At 40.6% G+C, this 25,309-nt stretch overlaps 1 protein-coding gene across 2 annotated transcripts in view; it reads left to right on the top strand.

Annotated features, from left to right (window-relative positions):
* Window positions 1-25,309, top strand: part of sox6 (SRY-box transcription factor 6) — a 124,488-nt gene that overhangs the window by 5,729 nt on the left and 93,450 nt on the right. For both annotated transcript variants that reach the window (XM_079164702.1, XM_079164701.1), the window contains exons 2-3: window positions 13,385-13,454; window positions 21,320-21,371. In XM_079164702.1, the coding sequence (XP_079020828.1) occupies window positions 21,337-21,371 (35 nt within the window). In that variant the 5' untranslated portion in view covers window positions 13,385-13,454; window positions 21,320-21,336. The remainder of the gene's footprint in view (window positions 1-13,384; window positions 13,455-21,319; window positions 21,372-25,309) is intronic.

The raw sequence follows: 25,309 nt of genomic DNA, 5'->3' as shown, positions 1-25,309 counted from the left end.
TTCCTATTTGTTATGAATAACCCCGTTGAAGGCAGCAGTTATTTTCGTATCCATGTTACACAGGTCTCCACTGTCTGTAAAAGCTGAACGATTAGACATTATCCAGTTGGTGGAGGTTGACAGCCGGCTTGGTATCTGCCAGCTTGATCTGACATGAGATGTAAAATATGCTCCATAGTTGTGACTAAGCCAGCCTCTCTGGCTTCTATACTCTGTGGTCAGGAGCTGTTTTGTTGGCTCAGATTGGCAACTTACTTTCTGTGCGCACCTTTGTGTGTGTGCTCGTACATAGTGTGTATTGTGTGCACACTCTCAAGAGATGTGATTTGATCACATGATACCATACGGTGTCCTATCATGCGCTGAAGTGACATGGCCATGATGAGCTGTTTTGCCATATTGTGGCACTGTGATCCATGATGCAGAATGCTGTTCCAGATATTTTGTGTCTCCAGTTTGACTGACGAGGGTCTGAGAAAGCTAATCTTGCCTATATACGCTACTTTCTAATTGTTGAATTAAGAGCTCAGTTCAGCTTAAACTTGTTGACGTCATTACATTGTTGAAGACAGGCCTCAAAACAAAAACATACTTAGTCTCTGCTGACGCTGAATTCCAAGCTCTTCCTATAGTGTGTGTCAGCCCTCTTTGGATGGAAACAAATACTGATCAACCACTTGCATCATGGAGCAGCTACTGTGACATCTAAAACAGGCGAGGAAGTTATGGAAAAGAATGGACTTATTGGGCCCGAAATCATATTCCCAACAGTTTTTCCTCTGGAAAATGCTAATATACGATGCCAAAAATAAATCAAAGTGACAAAGACGAGAGGGTGGGGGAATAGATGGAAAGGGTCTTGTGGCTAAAGTTTTGATGAAGTTAACCATAGCATCTCTTGTTGCCTGGGTCTTTTGTTTCCTGTCTGAATAATTTCTTTTTACACTGACTTGGTTGTGTTACAAGGCTTTGCCCTTAATGTGCATTATGATGAAATGGCTTCAACAGACCCAACCACAAGCTTTTTCTCTCTCTCTCTCTCTCTCTCTCTCTCTCTCTCTCTCTCTGAGTAAAGGAAGGGGGGTGTTTAGACCCTGTTGGTGAAAAGATGGGTTAAGAGCAGATTGTCTTAGACTCTGAGACTAAACACTGCACAAATAATGATGTTAGTGTTCATGTTGCCTCAGACCCTTCTGATGACGTGTAAGTAGATCAAACTCTGTCTCCTTTGGTCTAAGAAATTGATTTTTCTCCTGACCCGCACGTTGTGATTAATTCACTGTGGTAAGTCTTGTGTTTTCAAGGTGGTTGAGAATGCCTATTGTACTTATTGGGTGGAAATATACGCAGTAGAAAACATCAAAGCAACGTCAAACTTTCCCCTTTTCATTAGTTTCCAAATGGCACATTTTCCTACTCTCACCAGTGCTGGTGCATGGTGAGTACTGGAGCAACTTTATCCATCACGCTGCCTACTTGTAAGACTCTAAAGTTGGAAAATATAAACTTTCAGTTTAAACCAAATTTGATTTTACAGTCATCTGCTCGTTCTTTGAGGGTCTGTAAATTACCCTTCATGCTGTTGAAGACTGTGCATAGAAACATTTTGCAGAGTCTAGAACTGCACTTAAGAAACCCCTGGTTGGCTCAACTGCACATTTATAAGCAAAGTGCAGCTACAGTGAGGGAAGCCTGACCCGGAGCACAAAGAATACAGCCAAAGAAAGTCCCGTCTGTGATAATTACTTTCTTGAATGGGACTAAATAAGAGAAATCTGCTGAAATGATAGAGAAAGCCTGTGGTTTGGCCCATGTAGTAAATTTCCCATGAGCCTCTTTGACAATCTGAGGGGTTAGCCACTCTGGCACACGCCACCCACCCACATACAATACACACACACACACACACACACACACACACACACACACACACACACACACACACACACACACACACACACACACACACACACACAGAGTGTGCTGATTCTGCCAGGCAGTACGGGTGTAGAGACCTCTGGGAAGAGGGTTGTCCGAGGGAGGATGATTGACAGGAGGTGGGTGAGGACTATACTGAGGGGAGGGGTTGTCTTGTCTGAGGAACAGTAACACTCATTCTTTTTTCCACTTTACAGGAAAGTCTGTAAGATCTGCAAAAACTTTGCTGAGGAGAGTGGAATGACATTGTGGAATGAGTTTTAAATGTTTAGATTTAGAAAAAGATGGAATATTATACGACCACAATTAATGACCCTGCAGACTGCATACAAATATATACAAATGACCTCAAAACCCTCCCTCCTGCAATTATATTCATATGCAGCTAATTTGCAAAAGCGATTTACGTTCACTGTCAAAGCTTGCTGTTCGCAGAGTTACATTCTTATACCGCAGTGTAAAGTCACAGGGAGGAGGCCAGGCGCATTTCTTCTAAGCTGAAGACTGAGGTTTTGCATCCCAACACAGTTGACTTTTTGAACATTTACCATGTTCGTGATGTTTCTGCCAACCTTAACGAAGTGTTTTAGTTTCCCAACCTTAACCATTATGTACTTACCATGACCACAGTGTTTCTCTAATTCTAACCAAGTGCTTTAAGTTGACTAAACATAACCAAAAGAAATGTAATTATGCTTTAGATTAAAAAACAAATGAGAATTATTGACGGTAAACTTTTTGCAGCAACGTTGTAAAGATTTCATGTTAATGAAAAAACTTTCCCAAAAAGATGGAAAAAAATAATGACTGATTGACTGCCTACATTTACTCAAACGTATTACCAATTGCAAATTATATGCAAATGACCATAGACTGTAGTCGACACTGTTGGACTTGGCCTGTTCATACGCACATGCAGCAGGGCTATGGCTGCTTTTTTTGTGTTAGCAAGTAGAAAGGCTTTATGTCGTTGGTTAGGGGTGGGGTTGAGGGTAAACTGGGGAGGTACAATGTTCCTCCTCATCCTCAGAAAAGCTAAATTTATTGGTTACCATCTGCAGGGTGGAGGAGTTTGGGTTGTGGCCAGGCCAAAGAAAGGCTTCTAATTAAACAGTCATCATTATCAACCTGTGGTCAGTGATCATCATCCCCAACACTGGTTCTCTGAGATGAACATGGAATCATTGAGGCTTTCCCTGAACCCATGCTGGACTGAATTAGAATAGAAGAAGAAATAGATGAGAAAAGTGCTAGCAAGATATTTTTTTCTTCTTCTCTTGGCAGAAAAGGCAGCATGAGGCCCTGTGCCATATCCACTCAGGTTTAAACAATTACCCGACATCAGAGAACGCCGTAGAGCCTCAGTGTTGGCACAACCGTCATGCTTTTGACTGCTGTACTTCAGGCCATGGTTTCAGACATGGCCAAGTGTCACATGTAAGCGGAGCTTTCGATAATTTCAATTAGTGTAAGAGGGTGTGCCTGCAGTATCTGTATCACTGCTGCTGGAGGAGCTTTCCTTTGAGGTTGACAGCCCCTTAATGTAGTATTTCTTGGTTTGATGTGTGAGTGACACAGAGGTGCTCCAAGAGGATGGCAAAATGGTTTATTAGGACCTAATTATGGCTCTGTGATTAAAGGGGAAGTGACTGTGATTAGACCTGCAGATGATGTGGAAACATGGATGAATATTCAGACGAGAAATAGAACAGTATGTATTAGCCTGTGTGTTTTGTATGTGCGTCTTTTGTAGAACACACGAGCGCTACGGAGTCCGTGCTGCCTGGTGGCAGTCGGGTTATGATATCATCTTTACAGCAGATCTACAGCAGAGAAGCTTTACAAATATAGGAGGAAAACGCACAAATGAATACACTACTAGACCCGGCGTTTTTTTTGTTTTTTTTTAGTGAGTATATGTGTACTCGCTTCATGTATGAATTTAGAAATTTGTTGAGAAGCTCTGATATCCAAAACATCATTTGATAAAAGAAATGAAGATGACCTAATTTTTTTTCTCTTCTGTCTGGCATGTCAGAGTAACACTGCAGACTTTCACAGCCAATTGAACATGAAACCATGAGGAATGTTCCGCAAAGCCAGGTCTACTTTGGAAAGCTTAGGGCACGAGCAAATACATCTTCTTCTTCTTCTTCTTCTTCTTGTGAACTTCAGAGTATGTGCCGTTTTAATCAAAGAGATAAATAGTCTGATTTTTTTATTGTTAATCTTCATCAATGGAGAGATTAGTATTGGACTTTCTCTTTTTTTCACCCCACAAACCTCTAACTTTTTCAGATATGTGATAGCCACTGCCATTAGAAATCATTTATAGGAGTGTTCTGAGAGCAGGAGATTGTCAGCAGGGCCTTGCAATTTTACAATTTCACAACTGACTTCCTCCTTAAAATGACACAGGCTTACCTGCCTATTACTCCCTTTGATTTCTACAGCACATGCTTCTGCGCTCTGAGAGGTATTCATAATAAGCTTAAACTCTACTGGCTTCATTGCTAAAGGGTGCTTATCTCTCAGCTATTCAAGAGAAAGAAGGGTAATATTTTTTCCAATTTCAACATTTTACTGTGAGTCCACAGGCTGGCATGCGCACACACATGGATATATGGTCACATACATGCACACATGCACGGACACAAGCACATGTACATGCACACACACGTGGCCCATGGCAGTTCTTTGAAAATATTTTCCTTTTAAAAATTGAAATGGTACAGCTGTGGATTTCTTTTTTAGCTGGATGGAAGTCCCAAATTTCAGCACATTTATTCATTTTTTTATTTAATATACATGTTAACTCACATCTCTAAAGGTTGTGGGAACCAGTCTGCTAGTTTTATTTAAACGTCTGCTGGGCACAGACGAAGTTTACGTCTGTTACAATCAGAGAAAAAGAAGCCTGAGAAGTGTTTTTCTTTTATTACATAGATCATACTTACCTTGCAGCACTTATTGCATGTTTGGACACGCATATTCAGCTTCAAAATGTGTACTCGTATGTAATGTAAGATATACTTTAAAACTAGTTTGCAGTGACGGTAGTGGCCATGGAGGGCCTTCTGTCTTTGGCTTGGAGCAATGTCAGTTTTTCTTGTAGCGTAATGAGAAACATGTGTTGGGCAAGTGAAGAAAACAAAGTCATCTTTCATCTGACCCACCTGTCCTGTTGTCAGCACAGTTAACACCAACCTCATGTTACTATTGTCTGGACAGCCGCACTAAAGAGCCCCTTCCTCCGGCTCTTCTGCTGCATTCATTTTTTTAGAGGCTATTCAAAGACACCTTTTGCCCTAACACTAATGGTAGCACATGAAAGCCAACTAAACACTTGAAGGGAAAAACTAAACCTTAATGACTACCAAAATGTAAGCACACATAATCTGTAGGTGCAAAGTGTTTGTTTGAACTACATCTTTCTCCAGCAGTTAACAGCGCGCAGTACGTTTGTACTGTGAGTCAAAGTGATCCCCAGCCCTCCGCCTGTAGCCTCAGCCTGCAGAGTTTCTCAGTTTTAACGTTGCTTGTGCCATGTTGTAATGGGCTCCCAGGACATGATGGGAATATAATAACTGCTTGACGATGTTTTCCTGACCCCCCCTCATTCTCCACTAAATGTAAAATGTGCCCAGAAACATGGCATATATGGCACAGGTTGTGATGTCAGTTGTTATTGCTGGATATGTGAACCAGTACATTTTGGATTATTTTCCACAATCTTCTGTGCACAGTGCATTATGTCACAAAGGCCACATTGTAGCTAGTTGGGTGTAGAGCAGTGTTGTTTCTCTTTCCCTTGTTCTGTGCATTGCTCAGCCACCTTCTGTGCCTCCAGTCCAGACTGCAGCCTTGCTTTATGCACATTTTATTTCCTTGTGCTGCAATCAATTGACAATGGGCCTGTAGGACACTTAACCTGCTGGTGGGAAAAAAGCATGCATTTAACATTGTGCAGAATAATGGCCCAGCATGCTAATCCCCCCCCCCCCCCCCCCCCATTTGATTATTTGCAAAATTGCTGTGGTTATCCTGGTGATATTATATTTAGGCTGGATTTGTTGATTTACGAGGTTATCCTTTACAAATTGCCTGCATGTTCTATTGAACATGAGTTTAAATGATGAGATTAATTAAGTGATAACTGATATATTTTGATTCCGTTGCTGTGCAGTTGGACTCCAACGCTGCTTTTGTTCAATGCAGTATGGAATGGAAGAGCCTCCTGTTTTTCCGCTAATTAAATTTACCTCTAACATATGCTGGCAGGAACCTCTTACCTTGTTTGACTTATTTATTGCCTGACTGTAGAGATAATTTGACCTTTCATTTGAAAGGTTCTTTTTTAATCCAGAAAAGGAGTGTTAAACTCAATTATACCAGTGATCAGTTGCTCAAACACTACATTTGTTTCCTCTGGGGGGACAAGCCACTCCTGGTACTTCCACTCCTACAGGGCAACAAGGGGGGAGAGGTAAATTAGGGGAAGAGAAAAATGGGGATGGGGGTGGGAGGGAGAGAGGGAGACATGAGTGAGATGAGAAAGGGAGAATGGAGAGAGGGAGAGAGAGAAGGAAAGAGGAAAGTGCCCTACAGTTCCTGCCATGTCACTGGAGATTTGTGTCCTCCTTTTAAATCATTTCCCTCTTAAGAAGATTAAGAAGGCAGAAATATTCTCAAACTGATCATTTTCCCTCCCCCTAAATGGACTCATTTGCATTTGCAAACGCTGCTATTAATGGTGGGTTTCAAAAAAAGACAAATGACCTCTGCAACTGTAAATAAAAAGAAAAAAAACAGAGGTTATAATGTTAATTGTTAAAATGGCTGCACAGGGGCCTGTGGAGCCGAAGCAAAGCATATGCCCCCATCACTATCAGATTTACACCATGGCCACATATGCTACAGTGCAGGCTTATTTTCTTTTATTTATATGACCGTTAAATCTTAGTCAAGATTTCAGTCATTTCTTTCTCACGTAAATGGAGTTGTCCTTTTTGTCATTAACTTGGTTTATATTCCATCAGAGAAGAAGGACTACCAATTGGTCTAAATATTTATCACTTTTTAGCAGGGAGCAGAGAAACATGCAGTGTAATGCTGTTATACTGTAGATTACAGTGTTGGGTTATATGAATGGAACATAAAGAGTGATTTTCCAACAAGGAATATAAGTGTAGTCCCTTCTTTTCTGAGAACACTGGAGCCCATTTTAGACTTTCTTGTTGCATGCCACAAAGGTCTCACGCGTGGCCTTAGTTAAAGTTGTCTGCCTGCATTGTACTGAGCTTGCCGTTAAAACAATTATTTGCCAACTTAAGTCTGCCTCTGCAAATCCAAAAATGTGCGACAGTAATACAAGTCATTGGCGGAAAAGACCAATATCAAATAGTGCGTCCATGCTTCTCCTCGAACAAGGAAAACCCGGAATAATATGCGGACACCAATGCCTTGTTGTAACCTGATCATTTATGGATCAGTTGTTTCCTTTCTGGTTTAATTCACCATGTGATTGATTTTCAGTGCAGTACTGTTGGAAAATATCCACACTAAACCGTGCCTGAAATAGGGAATCATTTGAATACAGATGCTTAGGGCTTAGGCCTTGTCACTCGAAACCACTTGGAGCCAGGAGACAATTGCAGGTTGATTATGTTGCTTCTGACAGAAGTTGCAACTCCTTTGTACAAGGCAGAGATATTTGCATCTAAATGCTTATTGTAGACATCTAAACAGCATAAAGACTGATTGTAAATACCAGCTGTTGGGCTGTACTCGGGAATAAAAAAAAAGGAATTTCAATAAGGAAAATTGGGATGGAAATGAGGAAATTATTTTCAAACAGTGGAGCTGAAATCAATAAGTATGAAATGGCGACGTTTTGTGCTAGTTGTATTTGTCATCTTTATTGAGCATGTTTGTACAATCACATGTGAATCTATTTATGGTTAGCTACTGTATGTTGTATCCTAACTGATGAAAACACTGTGTTTTATTCAGATGCATTTCATCATTGGATACTGCTGCAGGCTTATATATATATATATATATATATATATATATATATATATATATATATATATATATATATATATACATATTTATTATTATTATTATTATTATTATTATTATTATTTTTTTTTTTCTTTTTTGGATGTACAGTGAAGGTGTTGCAGATGGGTAAAAGCGGGAGGAATTTGCTGTTGGTTAATTTATTACATAGGAAATATACAGTAACACGGCTGCTAGGATGTATTTGATGTATGCCGTTTTGGTGTTTACAGGTATTTGATATAGTTGGAACATGCCATTCCAACCATTGTAATATTTGTGTGAGTGCATGTGTTCGTACGCACGCTCTGTATGTAAGTGCAGTTATATGTTGGTGTACATGTGTGTGTCTGCCTGGTGCCCAAAGCAGAGTGATGCCCCTGCTGATTCTGCTCCTCCAGCTCTTTGTCCTGCAGCACTCAGTGTGTCTGCCTCCTCGGGAGACTGGTAGGCTTCTCTAGTGTAGCTCCACAAAGGCCCAGCCTCCTTTGAGGTGTTAAAAACTTCCATTTATGCATCTCCCTGGACAAAAAAGCACCATGCCCATTTGAGTCCAGTAGCAACACAGGCAGACATTGTGGCCACGCTTTTCTAGCACTCATTTCACAGATTCTAAAACCAGTATGTGGTGAACAGGATTTGAGCGGCTAAAGTGCCCCGTGAGGGCCAGGCGATAAGAGGGGAGAAACGCCACCACGCAGTAAACTAGAAGATGGGTCCAGGAAAATGAACACATTACCTGGGAGGGAGGGAGAGACTTGTTTTCATACCCTTGCCCCAAACTTACACAAATCCCACACTGAATAAGAAAGACACAGAGAAAAAAGAAAACAAAATGTGAGTGTATATATATCTTGGAAGTTGAGAAAAGGGGTATCGGCAGTGTGCAAAAATACAAGCCTATTCTGTGTTCTCTGTCTTTACAGTCTTTGGAATGAAGAATGTGTGAGAGGGAATCAAAGAGAATGGATAGGTTGCACGCCCGCCTGTTAGGAGCACTGGGGACTGAACGCCGTCCACCATGGAGAAAAACATTCTGTCTGCTGGTCGTTTCTCTCCCCTCACCCTGCCTCAACCCAGTTGCTCAGTAAATAGACTTTTATTCTTGTTATTTGACGCAGAGCATATGACAGATAATGTATTTGCCGAGCAGCACATGAAAGCCTCATTCAGCCAGAGCACTGTATCTGTATCAGGCTGTTGCTTGTAACAAACTCTGCGTAACATAGCTGCAGATTTTTATTGTTTCTGCTTTATCTGACGCTATTGCACTTCAGCTCTTCCAAAATACCGGTCACTGTTTTACTCCCAACAGAGATATTTTAACTGGAGTAACGCTTTGGTAGTCATTCCTGACACATTGGTGTTAGACATTTTGTGAGTGTCTAGTCTACTGTAGTTCAGCGTCAGGACAGGATGAGCCAGACACAGAATAAAGGCAGTTTGAGAGAGACAGAGGGTAAAGATAAAAAGAGGAGGGTAGAGAGATTTGTAAGGCTGTGACAGTTAACGGTGTGCTGGAGCATGAAACAGCTGTTTGCACGTGATTGACCTGTTTCCAACACCAAATAACTCAATGATACGGTGGATCTCTTGTAGAAATACAGCTTGTGTTACAACACAGCACTGGACTTCTTGGGGTTTTTTTTAATTCCATGGCTGTCTGTAGTTTCTCACCACTAGGAAGTGAATAAATCTATGAGTGAAGTGAATAAATCTATGAGTGAAGTGAATAAATCTATGAGCAAACGATGACTTTGGCACATCGATCTGTGCCAAAGTGTCCAGAGTTTACCTGAACACTAGCTGTTTCCTGTATGGTGATTACTCACTGCATGGTAACTGTTGTTCCATATTTCACATATGTTGCTACTGCAGAGAGGATTGACTTTTTGGAACTGGATATTTAACAGACAATCACACGTGTTCAATTACTATATCAGACACTTTGGGCCAGAATCATCTGAGCTTCACCTCCACACTGCACCCCCGCTTCCCTCCTCTTCCACCCATTTCCCTATTTCCCCTGGGTCCACTGTTATAGGCTCACCTCATTGCATCCCAAACTCCCCCATGCAGTCCCCGGCCTGACTGACTGTGTGGCTGCTGCTTCTGCAGAGATAACCGCACAGCATCCAGGTAGGGGAGCAGCCTGCTGATGGCATAGATTACCTCTATTGTCAAAATAACTAACTCGGCAGAATTCCTACTTTAGCGTGTTTGGACGAAGGAGAGAGTGAGGATTTGGAAAGGCGGATTGGGGGTATATATATATATATTATTTTTTATTTTTTTACATGTTGCAGATCTGGAGGAATTCCAAACAGAAGTACACGTTTTGGCTTGCCTCATGCATATCCACACAAGACTACACATGATGAAATATTCATTTACATGCATGTGTGCAGCTGGCACGTAAGCATACATGCAATTAAAAAATGTCCGACAGCATAGTCTCGTATGCTGCACAGACTGTAAAGCCACCAGAGACAAATTTGTGATATTGGGCTATATAAATAAAATGTCTTGACTTGACTTATTAGTTTTAATGCAATATAGAGTTAAAGTACATGAAACATAAAACCTGTGTTTGGTCAGGACAGCTAAGTAGTGGTTGGTCTCCCCTGTGCTGTATACAGTTGTGGCGATGTTGTCTATTGATACTGAGCAACTGTCACATGATGGTTGAAAAACACAACTCGCACCGTACATGAATACATGTCTGGAATTTAAAGGTTCAGTTGATTTAAAAGTGAATCTTTCTGAGCTGTGACTGTAAAACTGCTTTCTTCACTTACTGTACAAGAGGCTTTAGCTCAAATAGCAATTCCAGCAGACATGCAGTATGTTTGATGTGTAATATGAAGATACACAAGCAGTTTCTATGTGGGAGGTTTAAGTACAAGTGGACGGAGGAAACTTATTTTATAGCCACTGTATCAGTGCAGAAATGTGGAATTTGAATTTTGTTGTGCCCAGACAAAGAGTGTGTGTGTGTGTGTGTGTGTGTGTGTGTGTGTGTGTGTGTGTGCGTGTGTCTGAACTATACAACTTTTGTGACAAATTCTGGATTTTCAAACCAGTTTGGATCAGGGACAACTTACCCAGTAGGTGTCCCCAATTTAGTTTCACTGGAATTTCATATCAAGCACAAGCCAAATATTTTTGGTTTAAGTACTGAAGGACTGTGTGTGTGTGTGTGTGTGTGCGTGTGTGCGTATTCCCTGACAAATGTCAACACTGGAAATGATGCTATAATAATAATTTTCGACTCTCCTTCGCTGCATATGAAAGCTTTTGTGGTGACTTGAGTGTGTGCATGTTTGTATTTCTTCTGTTTATGTGTGTGTGTGTGTGTGTGTGTGTGTGTGTGTGTGTGTGTGTGTGTGTGTGTGTGTGTGTGTGTGTGTTTGTGTGTGAGGTAGCTATGACAAGCCAAAGCTAGAGAAAAGTCCACTCTTTGACAGAACTGCCACAGGTGGCAGTGAGCTCTCTTTCCCTGCTCCTTTGATGTCAGATCCTTCGTTCTGTATCTGAGAGCTGAACCTCCAGTATTCTCAGTGTGTTTGTTTTGTGACTTGTGGCCTAATGGGGCCAAATGTACTTTTCATCTCAGTCAACAGCAGTTTCTGTCGAAAAGAATATAATAATGGAACATATTTCATTTAGGAAATGTGGACGATTTGTTAAGAAAAATGTGATGAAACCAATCATTTGAATTTGGGGTTGACTGAAATTGTGTTTAATAAGTCCCAGATCCTCCAATTAGGAATGGGGGAGTGTCTGTTTTATGTTTCCTGGCTGTAGGTCTAATTCACAGCAGGAGAGAAAAAGCTGCTACGTGCAGCTACAACAGGCCGGTTGACACTGACTGTTATTACACCACAGGGATTACATTTGCTTCATTATAATATCATTTAGGTTCTCTCATTATTTATAATTATAAATTCCTTTGTTTTTTTTTCTCTCCCTCAGACAAATAATTAACCAATGAAAAATGAATACATTTCCCCATATATTATTGACCTCATTGTTCCCAATTAATATCAGATTATGGATTCAAAGGTGTGTTAATGTCTACTTTCTGTAACTATAAGAGCTCATTCATTTAGGCATAAAAAGGAATTAAGTCCACAGTCGGATGGTTGCCGCTGGAGCATAGTTCAGACAGTGAAATAGTGTGTGTTTAGTGTCATTTGAGAGGCACGAGAAGACTTTAAACTCAGGTGCTATTCATGTCCCAGCTTTCCATTCAGCCGGGGTCACCTGGGTCCCCTCTCCTCCATTGTCACCTCCAGCCTCAAGGCCACCACATTCAGACCCGTCTGAAACTCTTGCCTTTTATCTGGCTCATTCTGTCAGCCCTTCAGCCTCCCACGTAGCAGACTCCGTGCTGTGCTCTGACAACAATGCAGTGGTAGTTGGTACATTTATCTGATCTTGTTGATGGTGGTTTATTGGTCCCGGCAATGGGAGACTGAGGTGCCGAAGCGCAAATCAGTGACAGATCAGTTAAGCATGACCTTAAAAAACCCTTGGCCTTGTTTAATTGGCAGTGCTGAGGCGGACTAATTGTATAAATCAGCTGGTAATGAGATCTTGGCTTATTGTGAAAAACAAGATAATGTGAGAAAATTAACATGAATGAGCTTGCAGTAGCTAGATGGTCTGATCAATGATTGGTTATCCCTCTATTGTCATTACATCTGTTGGAATTTGGTGCCTAAAAGTGTATACACTTGTACTGTATTGGACTTTCTCGGCTATTTGCGCGTTCTCTAACAAAGCTTTAAGTTGCAGCACTTCAACATGCGAGCTGAAACTAGCAGAGCATGGCCTTGTAATAAATCATTAGCAGGCAGTGCTCGAAGAAAGAAAGCAAAATTAAATAAAACAACTGCTTTCTATGAAAGCTGTTTATTAGTGAAATCCGCCAAATGAAAGACAGATTAATGAGGTAGCAGAGAAACTGATTTTAAATATTGTCTAGGACGGATTCCCACTGACAGCTGTGAGGACTGGAGGTCGGACACTAACAAAGCTGTTTTACATTAGCTCAGTTGTGGAGACTCTGACCCTCAGCCAACAGTCGCTATGGCCTCAATTCATCTCCTTTTTCTGCTCTATCTCTACTTGTTCCAATGTAGGTAAATACAGTTATGTAAGACCATTGTTGATTTGAACCATGTTCCAAACTCACTGTTGGTTTTAATGAAATGAAAGCAAATAAAATCATTAACATCACTATTTAAATGTTGTTTTTATGGAATTTGTAATCAAATGCAAGACATTGATAGAGTGGTCATTAATACAAATAATATGTTGCATACAAGGATACACTTAAAAACTGTCTTTTTCTGTCTTCTTTTTGCTTACATTTCAGGTTTTTACATGAATTCAAAATCCGCAGACCAGTGATCGCTGGAAGCTGGGGATTGAGTCTTTCAGTTTTTGTAAGTATCAATTTGCCTCTTCAGCTGTTTCTGTCTTGCCACATGTCTCATACTCCCCCGCTGTCTTTCACCCACACTGAACACCTGCATCAAATGAGGTGGACAATTGCAATACAATGTATGCACAATTAGACCTTTACATAGGCACACAGTTACTGACAGACCTTTCAAACATAAGATCCTCCAACTTATTATTCTTGCGTTTTGTTTTGCTTCATTAGTTTGTTGTGGTTACTCAGGATTTTTCTTCCGTTTCTTTCACATGTTGTTGGTCCTTCTTTGTTTGTGAGTTGCAATTTTAAGGTTAAATCGGGCCTTTTAGTATTTATAATGGTACGTTTCTTAATGGCTATAATCAAAGCCTTAGAGGGGAAAAAACACATTTTCCTGAGAAAATACACATGAGCCTTTGGAAAAAAGTATTTTGAAAATGTATTAACAGGTGACACTGGTCAAAAATGTGAAACGTTTACCAAATATACTTTCTGTTGTGATAATTTCATTAAAATATCCCACAAAAAATGTTGATGGCCAAAACTAATTTGAACCTTTCCACAATCGCACATAAACTAGGATTTTAGCTTTCATGTATTCATGGTTTAATCCATGATTGTCAACAAAATTCAATCAATTGCAACTTTATTTGGTCTCATTATGAAAAGTTAATGCTACAACTTTAAAATACAACAACATTAACTGCATACTAATTGTGTCGGTACTACATGAGAGCATACTCATCCTTTTCCACCATAGCTGTATCAGACCTACGCTTAACTCGGGCCAGAGTCACGGAGCAAGCTTTGTATAACTCCAGTCCTCTGCATCCATGAAAATGTTACTTAAAGAATTTTTGCTCAGCTGCTGCTGCGGTTTTCTAATAAAAACGTATCTTAGATATTAAGCAAATAAAGGTGAGGAACTTCATTGATATTATTATTTTCTTCCAAATGTCATATCATGGGAGTCATATTGAGGAGGAGCTATTCAATAACAGCCGGGAAATGTCTCTCTGAATTCAAAGTTCATGGCCATTTACTATTGTTTAATCATGCGTTTCACACCACACACTGTCTTCCGTCTAGCAGCGAGCTACCTCTGCTGCTGCACGTTAGTTTGGTTGAGTTTGTTGTGAATGGCTTGAACTTGCTCTATTTATGTTAAGTTATTTTGGAGCACTGTGCACACATTATTAAAAGACGTCACTGCACACATTGTTGACAGAGATGCAATAAAAACAGACAATATGGCGACACTTCTCAGCTGAAATACAGTACATGTACCACATTGAGATAGTTTTTGTTTAAAACATATGATGTTTGATTCAACCACTGGTTTGAACAGGTCTTAGAAACCCGATCATTTACGTTATCAACTTGCTGCAATTTCCTTTTCTTGGTAATTTGAGATACCAGATGTAGTGTATTATGATCATTTAAGCCAGCTTCACTAACAGACAATATAATAAAAGATGCAAAAGTAAAGTTTCTTGAGTTATCAGCAGTACAGTAGAAGCCTAAGAGTTAACATGGATTTCTGCAAATCAGTGGAAAATTGCCTATAGTTTTTAATGTTTAAGCATCAATGTTGTTAGCGACCGTAAAGAAAAACGCTGTTTGAAAATAAATAAACAGAAATTGCAAATATGTAAAATCTACTAGTGAGCTATGTCTACTTCACCCCTGCTGGTCCAGCTAAAAATACCCCTCCTCAGTTGGCAATAAATTGCCTCCTAAAGTTCTGATAATACACACTCGATAGTTAAATGTTATTAAATCATGTTAATGTTACTAGGCACCTGTCAGTATTTCTTATGAATGAAAATATTGCATGTGGTGGGCTAGCATTCATTGCCGTCCCGCTCTTCCGAGACATTAAGTTGGATCCTCATACAATTTGAAATGTAGACCCTTTGACCTACAGGATTAATTAATCTCAAAACATGACAGGAAGTAATTTAGTTTGTGTCTGGATCGCTTCTGGAACAAGTTTAATTACACGCCTGCAATCTCATTTGGAAACACCTGAGAATATGTTGGACCATCTGAAGAGCCTATATACACTCGTTGTTAGTGTTTCCCATTTATCTAATAAGCAACAGCCTCATGGTCTCTCAGCTCTCAGCCCACTATTGATGGCACCACTCAAGGGGAGGATGCGGGGGAGACATTTTGTCAGAAATTAAATAAACAGCACTTCACCATAAAATGAAAATGAACGTTTGAATGGTTATTCTTCATCTATTATTTATAAAATGGGCTTCTTCAGCCCACTGACCCTGCAGTGATTATGGTCAATATGTTGCTAAGCAAAGACCGCTTGACAAAGACCGCCTAACAAAGATTTTAATTATATCAGCCTCAATTACTTCCAAGGATCCCAGTGCGAATTTGAAAAACTAATTGTTGCACACCTGGCAAGAATGTGGAAAACCCACCTGAACTATATCCATCATCCTAAACTCTGCATTCAATTAATAGCTTGTATTACTCATAAATGACCACGTTTTGAAAGGCCTGATATGCTTTTAGTTTTGGCAATTTCATTAGGTGGGTTATTGTTTGGGCTCTCTTTACACTGGTGATTAAATTCGGTCTATATTTGACCACATGTAAAGGAGCTAGCCTCTGAGTTTATTATTATTATTTGAAGGTTTGATGGACTTTATTTCATTCTCAGAAGAATAAAAACTTAATATGGACTTGGCTGCTGTCCTGCTTCTCAAGATATGTTCCCTTGTAGGACAGAGTTTCACCTATTCGCAATATACGGCAGAAAACGGGACTAAAGAACATGCCGTTAATCTTCTTGCTACCCCAGCTGTGGAAAGTAATGCATAACTAAAAGTCCGGTAAAATGAATTAATGATTTCAACCATGAACTTTTCTCCCAAAACGCCATGAATCGTCTCCAACTGATAATGCACCACGACCCTGGAGTGTGAAATCCCTGTTGCGTTAGCCAGTTAATTGATTTGCAAATTATTTAAAGTTTGTGGGGCCCAGGGGAGTGCTAGACTGTAATGACGGCCCATTTTGAAAGAGTTGAAAAACTCTTCCCAGCCAAGCCAGTATTAAATAGTAACTCTAATCTTACAAATCTAATCTGAGCCCCATGAAGAGAGATGGTGTCCAGTATTGGGTTGTTAGATTGGGTCAGCTGAGTATGCCCTTTTTAAACTGGGATGTTTGTCATGCTAAATGGAAGATCTATCTTTGTTTCTTGCTTGCTGGTGTTTCTCTGGGAAATCATAAAATATAATGGATAATCTGGTTTAATACAGATACAAAGGTATTTAAAAAAACATTATAAAGTCAGTTTACCAATGCTGTTTTTTCTATTCTAGGCATTTGTGGCATTTGTCCGTCGGTATAACATTCATTGTAGCAACTTCAGCCTTTAACTTCTGTTGAGTGTTGGCTGCAAAATGAATGGAGTTTGACTGACTTGGACAAAGTAAAATACTGTTTCTTACAACTCTCAAACAGGCATTTGTTATATTATAAATATATGTAAAAGACAAGATGAATGTGTGAGTCAGAAAAATATAATAAGATGTTTTGTTGTGGTAAGACCTAGATCAAGCAATAGCCGGTCCTTCTGCAGAGAAGGCTCATCTAGTAGCATACACACTGTACATTCCATTGCTTTTTAGTCAAATTTGTTTGATCTCTGTGTTAATATCAAGAAGCTTCTAATCTCGAACCATTAGCAACTGCTGTCATTCAGACACACGGTGTCAGCCTGATTTAAATAAAATGAAATGAAGATAGTTGTTTCTGGTCCCTTGGCTTCACTCATTGCCATAAACATATGCTCTGTGCCCCGCTTCTTTCCATCTTATTTATGACTTTAATTTGTTGTGTGGGCTGCGCAAGAAATCAAATTTAAACCAATCCTCCCAGGGATCCTGTCATATAATAACATGGTAATTTCTGTGTATCCTTTTGAAAAATGAGAAAATTAATTCTTCCTGACATGTTCTAATTATTCCAGTGTGAACGGCGGATGGGCTCCCCTCCTTCCACCCATCCCCCCCATCCCCCTAAGTGTCAGTTGCTGACGGGTGGCGAGGTGCTAATGCTGACCAGCAGCGCGTTTAATTTGAAACATGAGCAGACACCTTTCAACACACCTTCCTAATGTTGGAGTGGCTCACACAAATTAATTCACTACTCATCTGGCAGCTCTGACTGAGGTGTGTGTGTGTGTGTGTGTGTGTTTGTGTAGGTTGGGGGGTCAATGGGACTAATGCTATTAGTAAAGGTAACATAAGGTGTGCATGTGTGCATGTGTGGGTAGTACACTGTATAAATGCAAATATGTCAAATGTGTGTGGACATGTGCTGGACCAGGTATCACCTTATTTCATGTGACTGGGTGTTGAGATGGCGTAAAGCCGTCTGCTGGGATATTGGGATTGCTTGGACAGCTTCTTTTCTCCTCTCTGGATTTCCTCCATCTCGAACCAACAGTACCTTTTCACACGTCCCAATGCTCCACTGAGAGCATTGAAAGGCTTATTTAATTAGACTGTCATCAGGCAGTCTTTAGCTTATCACTTCAATTTGCATAGGGACACTACTGGCAGAGACGCTGTGAAACAATGATCTGGCGTTTCTTGTTCAGTTAAAAACAAAAGACATAAATGATCCAAAGTGAATGCTAATAATAATGTATTATAATAATTGTTATCATTTCTATCCAGGGTTGCTATTGACTTTCAATCTGTAAAAATAAGAAGTCATATTGTCATCATGGAGAGCAAAATTAGTTAATAATGAAAATGTAAAATGTTATTCTGACTTTTGCCAAGACTTATTCTCTGTAAGTCCACAGCTCTGTATGCATATATGCTTCTGAGAGAAGACATGTGTTTCCACTCTAATTATGTACAGTATATAAGCAGCTGAGACAGGAGGAGGAAAGATAAACAAACAAAATTGACTGAACTTTGGAGTCGGGTTAAAACCATAAGACTCTAATTGATTTGCTGTATGTGTGGTTGTGTGTGTGTTGTCTCTGGGTCGTAGAGCAGAGGGCTCATAGCCGTGGCGTCATGTTCGAGGAGAAGAGAGCATGGCTTTGTGAACGGTGGGTGGGTCCCCCCATGACTCAGAGAGAGGAGAGGCGTCAACATGGCCGCCCGGTCCACAGGGATTAAAGTGCCCCCCCTCACATCCTGCAGGGTTAATCACTGCCATTTTGGATCCATGCAGTGGGAGCAAATGCACTCTCCATCACTGTGGAAGAACTGAGACATAAGCCACCAGTTAGGCTGCCACTCTGTGGATAGATCTGCTTCATAAGCTTGTTTCCACTCCACAATAGAGAGTTTTGAGCCCTGGTTAACTTGTTCTAAGGACCTGGACCAGTGCAGACTCTTGCACTCTGTATCCTCCTCTTTGGATATTGGAATGGTTTCTCATATGTCTTTGGTTAAGGGATATAACAAGTAACATGGGCTGTAGCTGGTAGGATCTGTGTTGCTAACTTCTGTGTCTCGCAATGTGCCACGCACTACGTGAGCCTGTTAATGACTGAAGGCTGAGAGTGCTGTCTCGTGCCAAGACCCACATGGCTGCTGGCGGTGCATTAAATCAGCAGTCAATTTGACTGGAAGTTTGAAATCTGGGCTAGGTTAAGGGGTTGTGCTGAAGCCGTGTTAATAGCTAGCTTGTTGTCCATATGGTACTGCTTTAATAGAGCACATTTGTTACAGATGGTGGGAGACTTGGTTAGGCAGAGGCAGCTTTTGGCAGAGGCTCATTCTTCGAAAGGGCTGCTGTGCTGCTCAGACTGGTCCAGGTCAGCTTATTGATGTCTATCTTCCCTGCTTCTCCTTAACCAAAAAGCCTGCCCTTGAATTGTGGCCTAGCCTTGATTTAAAGACATTCTTGTTTGTTTTTGTGTGTGTGTGTGTGTGTGTGTGTCTGTGTTCAGAGAAGAGCAAATACAATATGGCTCGGTCACTTTTTCCTGAGTTTGGTCATTTGCTCTCCAAACCGCACCTCTGCTTCCATAGGCTAAGTTCAGTTGTCTCTGACCACAATGGGACTGTAGACAGCAGGCACAGCTGAGGAAACACAAGCACACAGAGTGAAAGAACAAGGTTTATGGAATAAGACACATGACAAAGATAGAAACTGAGCATTGCCTAATCTATTTCCTTTTCTCTGCTGCTTTTTAAGCGTCAGCAAGTCTGCTGAGGGATTCAGCGACCAGTAAAATAAATAAACACACATTCTGATAATAAAATAGAGTGCTGTGTTAATCCCGAAACTTAACGTTTCTGCATCAAACTCCATACTGTTTCTATTCCTCTACCTAATTACTAGTTTTCAATGTGTACTAAAATGTGTTTGCGTCTACTGTAAGGTTGGAGCAAATTCACATTTGTGTTGGTATTGTTTTTTAGTTTGTGCGCGCCTGCTTCAGAGTATGTGTGCTTTTTGCACTCAGAGAAGTGAGGAGACACGCTTGATCTGCTCTGCACTGTTTGACGGTTGTTTTCTCACGTTGTCACTGACTTGGTGTGCTGTGGCGTGGTGATGGTATTATGTGCACTGGGCCCAGCTGAGTGGAGAAAAGAGCAGAGCTGCAGCGCCCCCAGCCATGCCACTCCCGCCTCCCGCCTCCCACGACACCTTATTGTGAGAAAAGTCTCGGCTGAGCCCTCTGGGTCTTGTGGATCCACTGCCTTGCTAAGTGCTGGCCAGACTGAAAGGCACAGTGTCCTTGGGCCCAGCTCATTCTCTCCATTCTCTCAGAGGCTTTGTCTTATAAGCCACGAGAGCAAGAAGAGAAAATGCCAAATTAACCCATGTCACAAGAAACTGAAGGTGGTTAAGGGCTGAGATGTCAATTGCTGTTGCGTTTTTTTGTTATTCATGATTATACGCATGAGAGATAGATATATGTTCAGAATATTTCTCTTGGTGTTAAAAACTAGAGATTTTAACTGCAGCCAGATCTGCAGACTTTCAAGCTATTTTTAAGTTATGGAATTGAATAATAGGATGGTGGAGTTGAAATGTTAAAGTGAAATGACACATCATAACGCTTAACATTTTTGCAAGATATCCTTGCGATATTTCAGTGTATAAGGCTAGTTATGAGATTTGAGAGACATTTCAACAACTGACAAAATCTGTTGGTATCGCGGCTCATTTTTACCACCTGAAACTAAGCACATGGAAGTCCTAATCAATTTCTTAACACAACAAAAGTGCATATTGTTCAGACCAATAACAAAGGCTGATGGAAACCTGTTGTAAGTCATTTCTAGCCATGTGTCGCCAAAATTGTGTGGGTAATGCTTCTGAACGACCCCTACAAGTGGTGACATCATGACCACATCCCTTTGCCTCATTGACGCTGTAAGTCCCAGCCTGGGTCCATTGCGGCCGGGCTCCCAGAAGCCACAGCACCCTCGCCACACATGGGCTGCAGCTGGACCACCGTTAGCTACACTGAACAGACCAGGGCTGCTCTGGGATCTGTGGTTACAGTGCTAGATGTCCATGTATATATCTGCACACAGCCGTGGAAAAAGACTGTATAGAGATCAGTAGGCAGAGTTTATTTGATACAAACATATCATCAGGCTCTCAGTGCAACCCGATGTTGTATGCAAATCCACTCCCTCCATGGAAAGAGTATAATTAATGATGTCAGATCATAAAAACGGAGGATGGGTTTGTAGCCATATTTCTGCTTTAATTAAAGACAGGCTTTATTATAGGAAAGAGATGTATGCTCTGTGTTTTTTTTTCTTTCTTTTTCTCTTTCTGTCTCTTTCCCTTTTCTCCTTCTTGATTATCACAAATTTCATAGTGAAAATGGTTTTCTGTGATTTCTCCTCCCAGAACCCCAACTCGCTGACATGGAGGGCTTTCTTCGTAGCAGCTTTTTACTGAGGTTAGTTTCATTTCCGTTGTTGCCATTTAGGATCATAGGTTGGGCAGGGGTGGTAGCGGGCTAACGGGGGTTATGCTTTTGGACACATTGTTAGCTTTAGACTTTGTGCTGTGTGTACGTGCACATGTTTGTGTGTGTGTGTGTGTGTGTGCGCGCATGTTTCTGTGTATTTGACCAATGTCAAACATGGTTTCTAACATATTTACCCAAGCTGTGTGTTATGATTGTGATTATTCAGTGTGTGGCTGACTGCCATGCTCACCCTGATAGCATCCAGAAAGCACACGTCAACACAACAAGTTAAGGGACACATGTAGATGAGCTGTCCCCCGTGTTCTCCTTCCTCTCCCTTTCACGCCTTAAAGGACCTGCACATCAGGCTTTCTGTGTCTTTACTCCGTATGCTTTTGTCTGACCTCTCTCCCCATCTGCCCCCCCCCCCTTACCAACCACCCTAATCAGGGATATTGGAATGAGGCAGTCGCTGGAATATCTGTCTTGTGATGTTCTGTTGCTTCCTGTTGTGTTCCGTGTTTGTATTCAACCTACCATAAAGATTTACATTTTTTGTCTTTACCCTTCCTGTGATTCTAATTAAAAATTTGTGCTGTCATTACACACAGAGGAAGTAAATAAGAGAGTGTATTTACCATTGGCTCTTTTCCTAGTCAGCTACCTTCTCTAGGCTCCAGTGTTGCTCCCTAATTAGGGTTGGCTCATTAGAAGCCACAGCAGCAGCATCTGCCTTTCAAAGCTGCTGTCAGCCAAACTTTGCTAAAGCTAATGAAGCCTCTTTGATTTCTTTTTCAAAAGGTCACTTATTTGATTAAATTAACAGCATTTTTTTCTCTCTCAGAACTGTTGGAGGCATTTTAAAAAAGGACAATTTGATACCATTACTCTCGCTAGTCAAAATGTCCTTGAGGAATTCAAAAGGAAGATCTGTCATGCATTTAAATTTATGTTATTTATTATAGAATTCAATCATTTAAAATCACACTAACAGTAAGATTGAGACCCACATTCATAAGCTTCAGAAAAAAGCAGGTTGAGTTCTGACAGAATTTAAATTGTGACCAATTGTGCAGTTAATCCTGCAGAATTACACTGTATGAATTATACTCACAGGGATGTTGTTTATACTTCTATGACCGTTCACTGAAACAGCTTTTTTTGTTAACTGTATTATATTTAACAAATCGAGGAGCCATTAATTACTTGCATATACATTTCGTATATTTAGTATGCATTCATAAATGCTGCAGTAAATAAAAAAATGTCATGCAGAAATGTCCGGTATCAGTATCTTTCATGGCTTGGCACCAATTTATTTGGTGTGGTGTATCTGCTAGGTTTGACAGAAGTTATTCAGGCATACAGCATGTTACATTTTTGAGAGCACACTGCCTGTGCTCATTTCCGCTTTTTTTGTAACGGTACAAAGTGGATGGCAGCGTTTAACTCTCAGCACCTGTCAAAACCAGTTTGGTGGATAACTAACTGCACTAAAGATGTACTGTACACTGTATGCAGCAATGGAAGAGGTTTGACAGAAGCATATCTCAAGTTCTGCATCCAATTTCACATTTATAAAAGAAAAATAAACTTAACCTTTGACCTTGGCTATTTCTCACCAATTTCCTTTTGTTCTTATAGCTGTGAGGAAACACTGATTATTCTAAGTAAACACATTATTGTGCTGCTAATCCACATCCTTCTGTCAATGTCAGTTTTAATTAAAGGAGAAGCGCCAGTAGAAAGATATCACGCACACTGGCTGGAGATTGGAGGCCTCAACAATCAGGCCAAGATTAAAGGCAGGCTTTGCTTCAGGGTTAGCCCTTTTGCTTGGATAAGACATGTGTCCTGGAGTGGGCTGTGGGTTGGGGGTAGGGGTGAAAGGGGAGAAAAGGATAGAAACAGAGATGGATGGATGTGGCAGTTAAGACATTCCTCCAGTGAAGAATCCCAGTGTCTTTTCCCAAGCAACTAAATTGGGTCAAAGGGGGCTTCCTTAACATGCTCGTACATTTCTGCTCAAATGTGCAGGTGTTATTGACTTTTCATACTGTATGTCATATCTCAGTAGCAACCCAGATGGGCCTTTCATTATTGTAATGAGTCACAACTTTGGTTTTGAGTCATACATATAGTGAGTTTTAATAGCCATAAAAGAGCTTATCCATGGCCACTGTGAAAAATACATCAAATTCTTCAGATGTGATGGGGAAAAGTTTAAACCCCATATTGTATGTACATGTCAAAGCCTTTGTACTGTCTCCTAATAATAAGTCTGTTTTAAAATTCCTAATATTTCTGAAACTAACGCAAAAGTTCTCTGAACTACAGTGTACAATGTGCAGTGTCTTTAACAGACAGCTATTTGTGCTTGTGTTACTGTAAGCCTCACAGTTTTTCTCTTTGTTGAAAAGATGCGTTTTCATCTTAGATAAATTTTTTATATGCTTATGGAAGACATTTAACAGGTTTTTGTTTGTGTAGTGAAAGAGACCGAGCAAATGAGGGAGAAAGGGGAAGGAAGAGAGACAGAATACAGAGAGAGATAAGCACAGGAAGAGAGAGGGGGAGAGAGAGATGTCTTCAGTCTCTCTACTCCCAGTGGGCAGGACCTCCCCCTACATTTCTGCCATTATTTGATGTAATGAAAGGAGAAAGTATGTAACATTGAGATTGTTAATTAATTTAGTCTAACAAGATGAAGATAAATGAAGCCCACTGAAGGTTGACTAGGCTAAGGGGCCCACTTAGCATTCCTACTGCCCTCGAGCTCTGTCTCTCTCTCTCCTTTACAATGGAGCACAGCTAATAGGTGCAGCACCGTGTTTGTACAAACCTGCTGAGCTCTCACTCAGTAAGTTTAGATGTGGACCTTTTTGACAAAATATTTCATTTCCAGCTTCTATTTATCATAATCTTATCTCTTTGGGATATTTAAATTTCCAAACAGCTGGGCTGCATTTGTAATGCAGTTAGTTTTGGAGCATAGATATGCAATTATCTAATTGAGCCATCTTGACATGTTAGATAAAACTCAGTTGACATACATGACTAGTGAACTGACTTTTTAAATATATGTATAGAAAAGCACTGGTCAAATGTTAATACATACATTATTCTTCTGCGGACACCTTGTAGTCTACTTGTGGATAACAAACGCACCTTTTATTATCTTCTGCTAGAGATCAGTTATATTTTTTCTGAAATGGCGGAAGGTTATATAAATGGCCATTCTCTCCAGCAACTATGTGGCCCCTTCACATGAGTCTGTGACTCCCAGCCTTTCACCGTGTGAATGGTTCTTCTCTAATGCGGCTTGGGGGCTATTTGAGCGGCAAGACAGACAAAAAGCAGAAAGGACTTCTTTTTTTTTTTTTTTACAAAGCTAGACAGTTGTCTTCATCCAGAGCCCTTACAACCAAATCAGTAGTCTATCGAGGTCCTTCCTCAGTGGACACTTTGTGCAGGATCTTCATGGCAGCACAGACCAATCATTATGGCACCCATTCTTTGCTCCCTTAGTTCTCAAGTCATCAACAATGGGTTGTTGATTGTACGGAAAACACCAGAACAATTACGTTCTCTGTTTTGGTGGCAGGGCAGCATTTTAAAGTGCAATCCTCGATAATGGCCTCATTATTGTTATTCTTGGAGCAGGCCTCAGGATAAAGAAGTAGCCGCTTGCAGTACGTCATTATTTCGTAAATTTCGATTAGCTCATCATGCTGTCTCCTGGCAAACAGAATCATAGCTAATTAAAAGTGAGCTAGCACTCTTGCCTGTGACTTAAAAGGTAGCACTCGATAGACTGTTGTATGAAAAAAGTGGTAAAAAAGGAGGATTAGAGCTGTTACCCTGGTAACTCCAACTTCCATCTGCGAGGGAACAATGAACTTGTGTTCCTCCGCCACCTATGCTTG

This window comes from Pholis gunnellus, assembly GCF_910591455.1.
Source record: "Pholis gunnellus genome assembly, chromosome: 1".
Classification (NCBI taxonomy): domain Eukaryota; kingdom Metazoa; phylum Chordata; class Actinopteri; order Perciformes; family Pholidae; genus Pholis; species Pholis gunnellus.
Note: the sequence above shows the minus strand (reverse complement) of the source record. Positions and strands in the feature narration are given on the sequence as shown.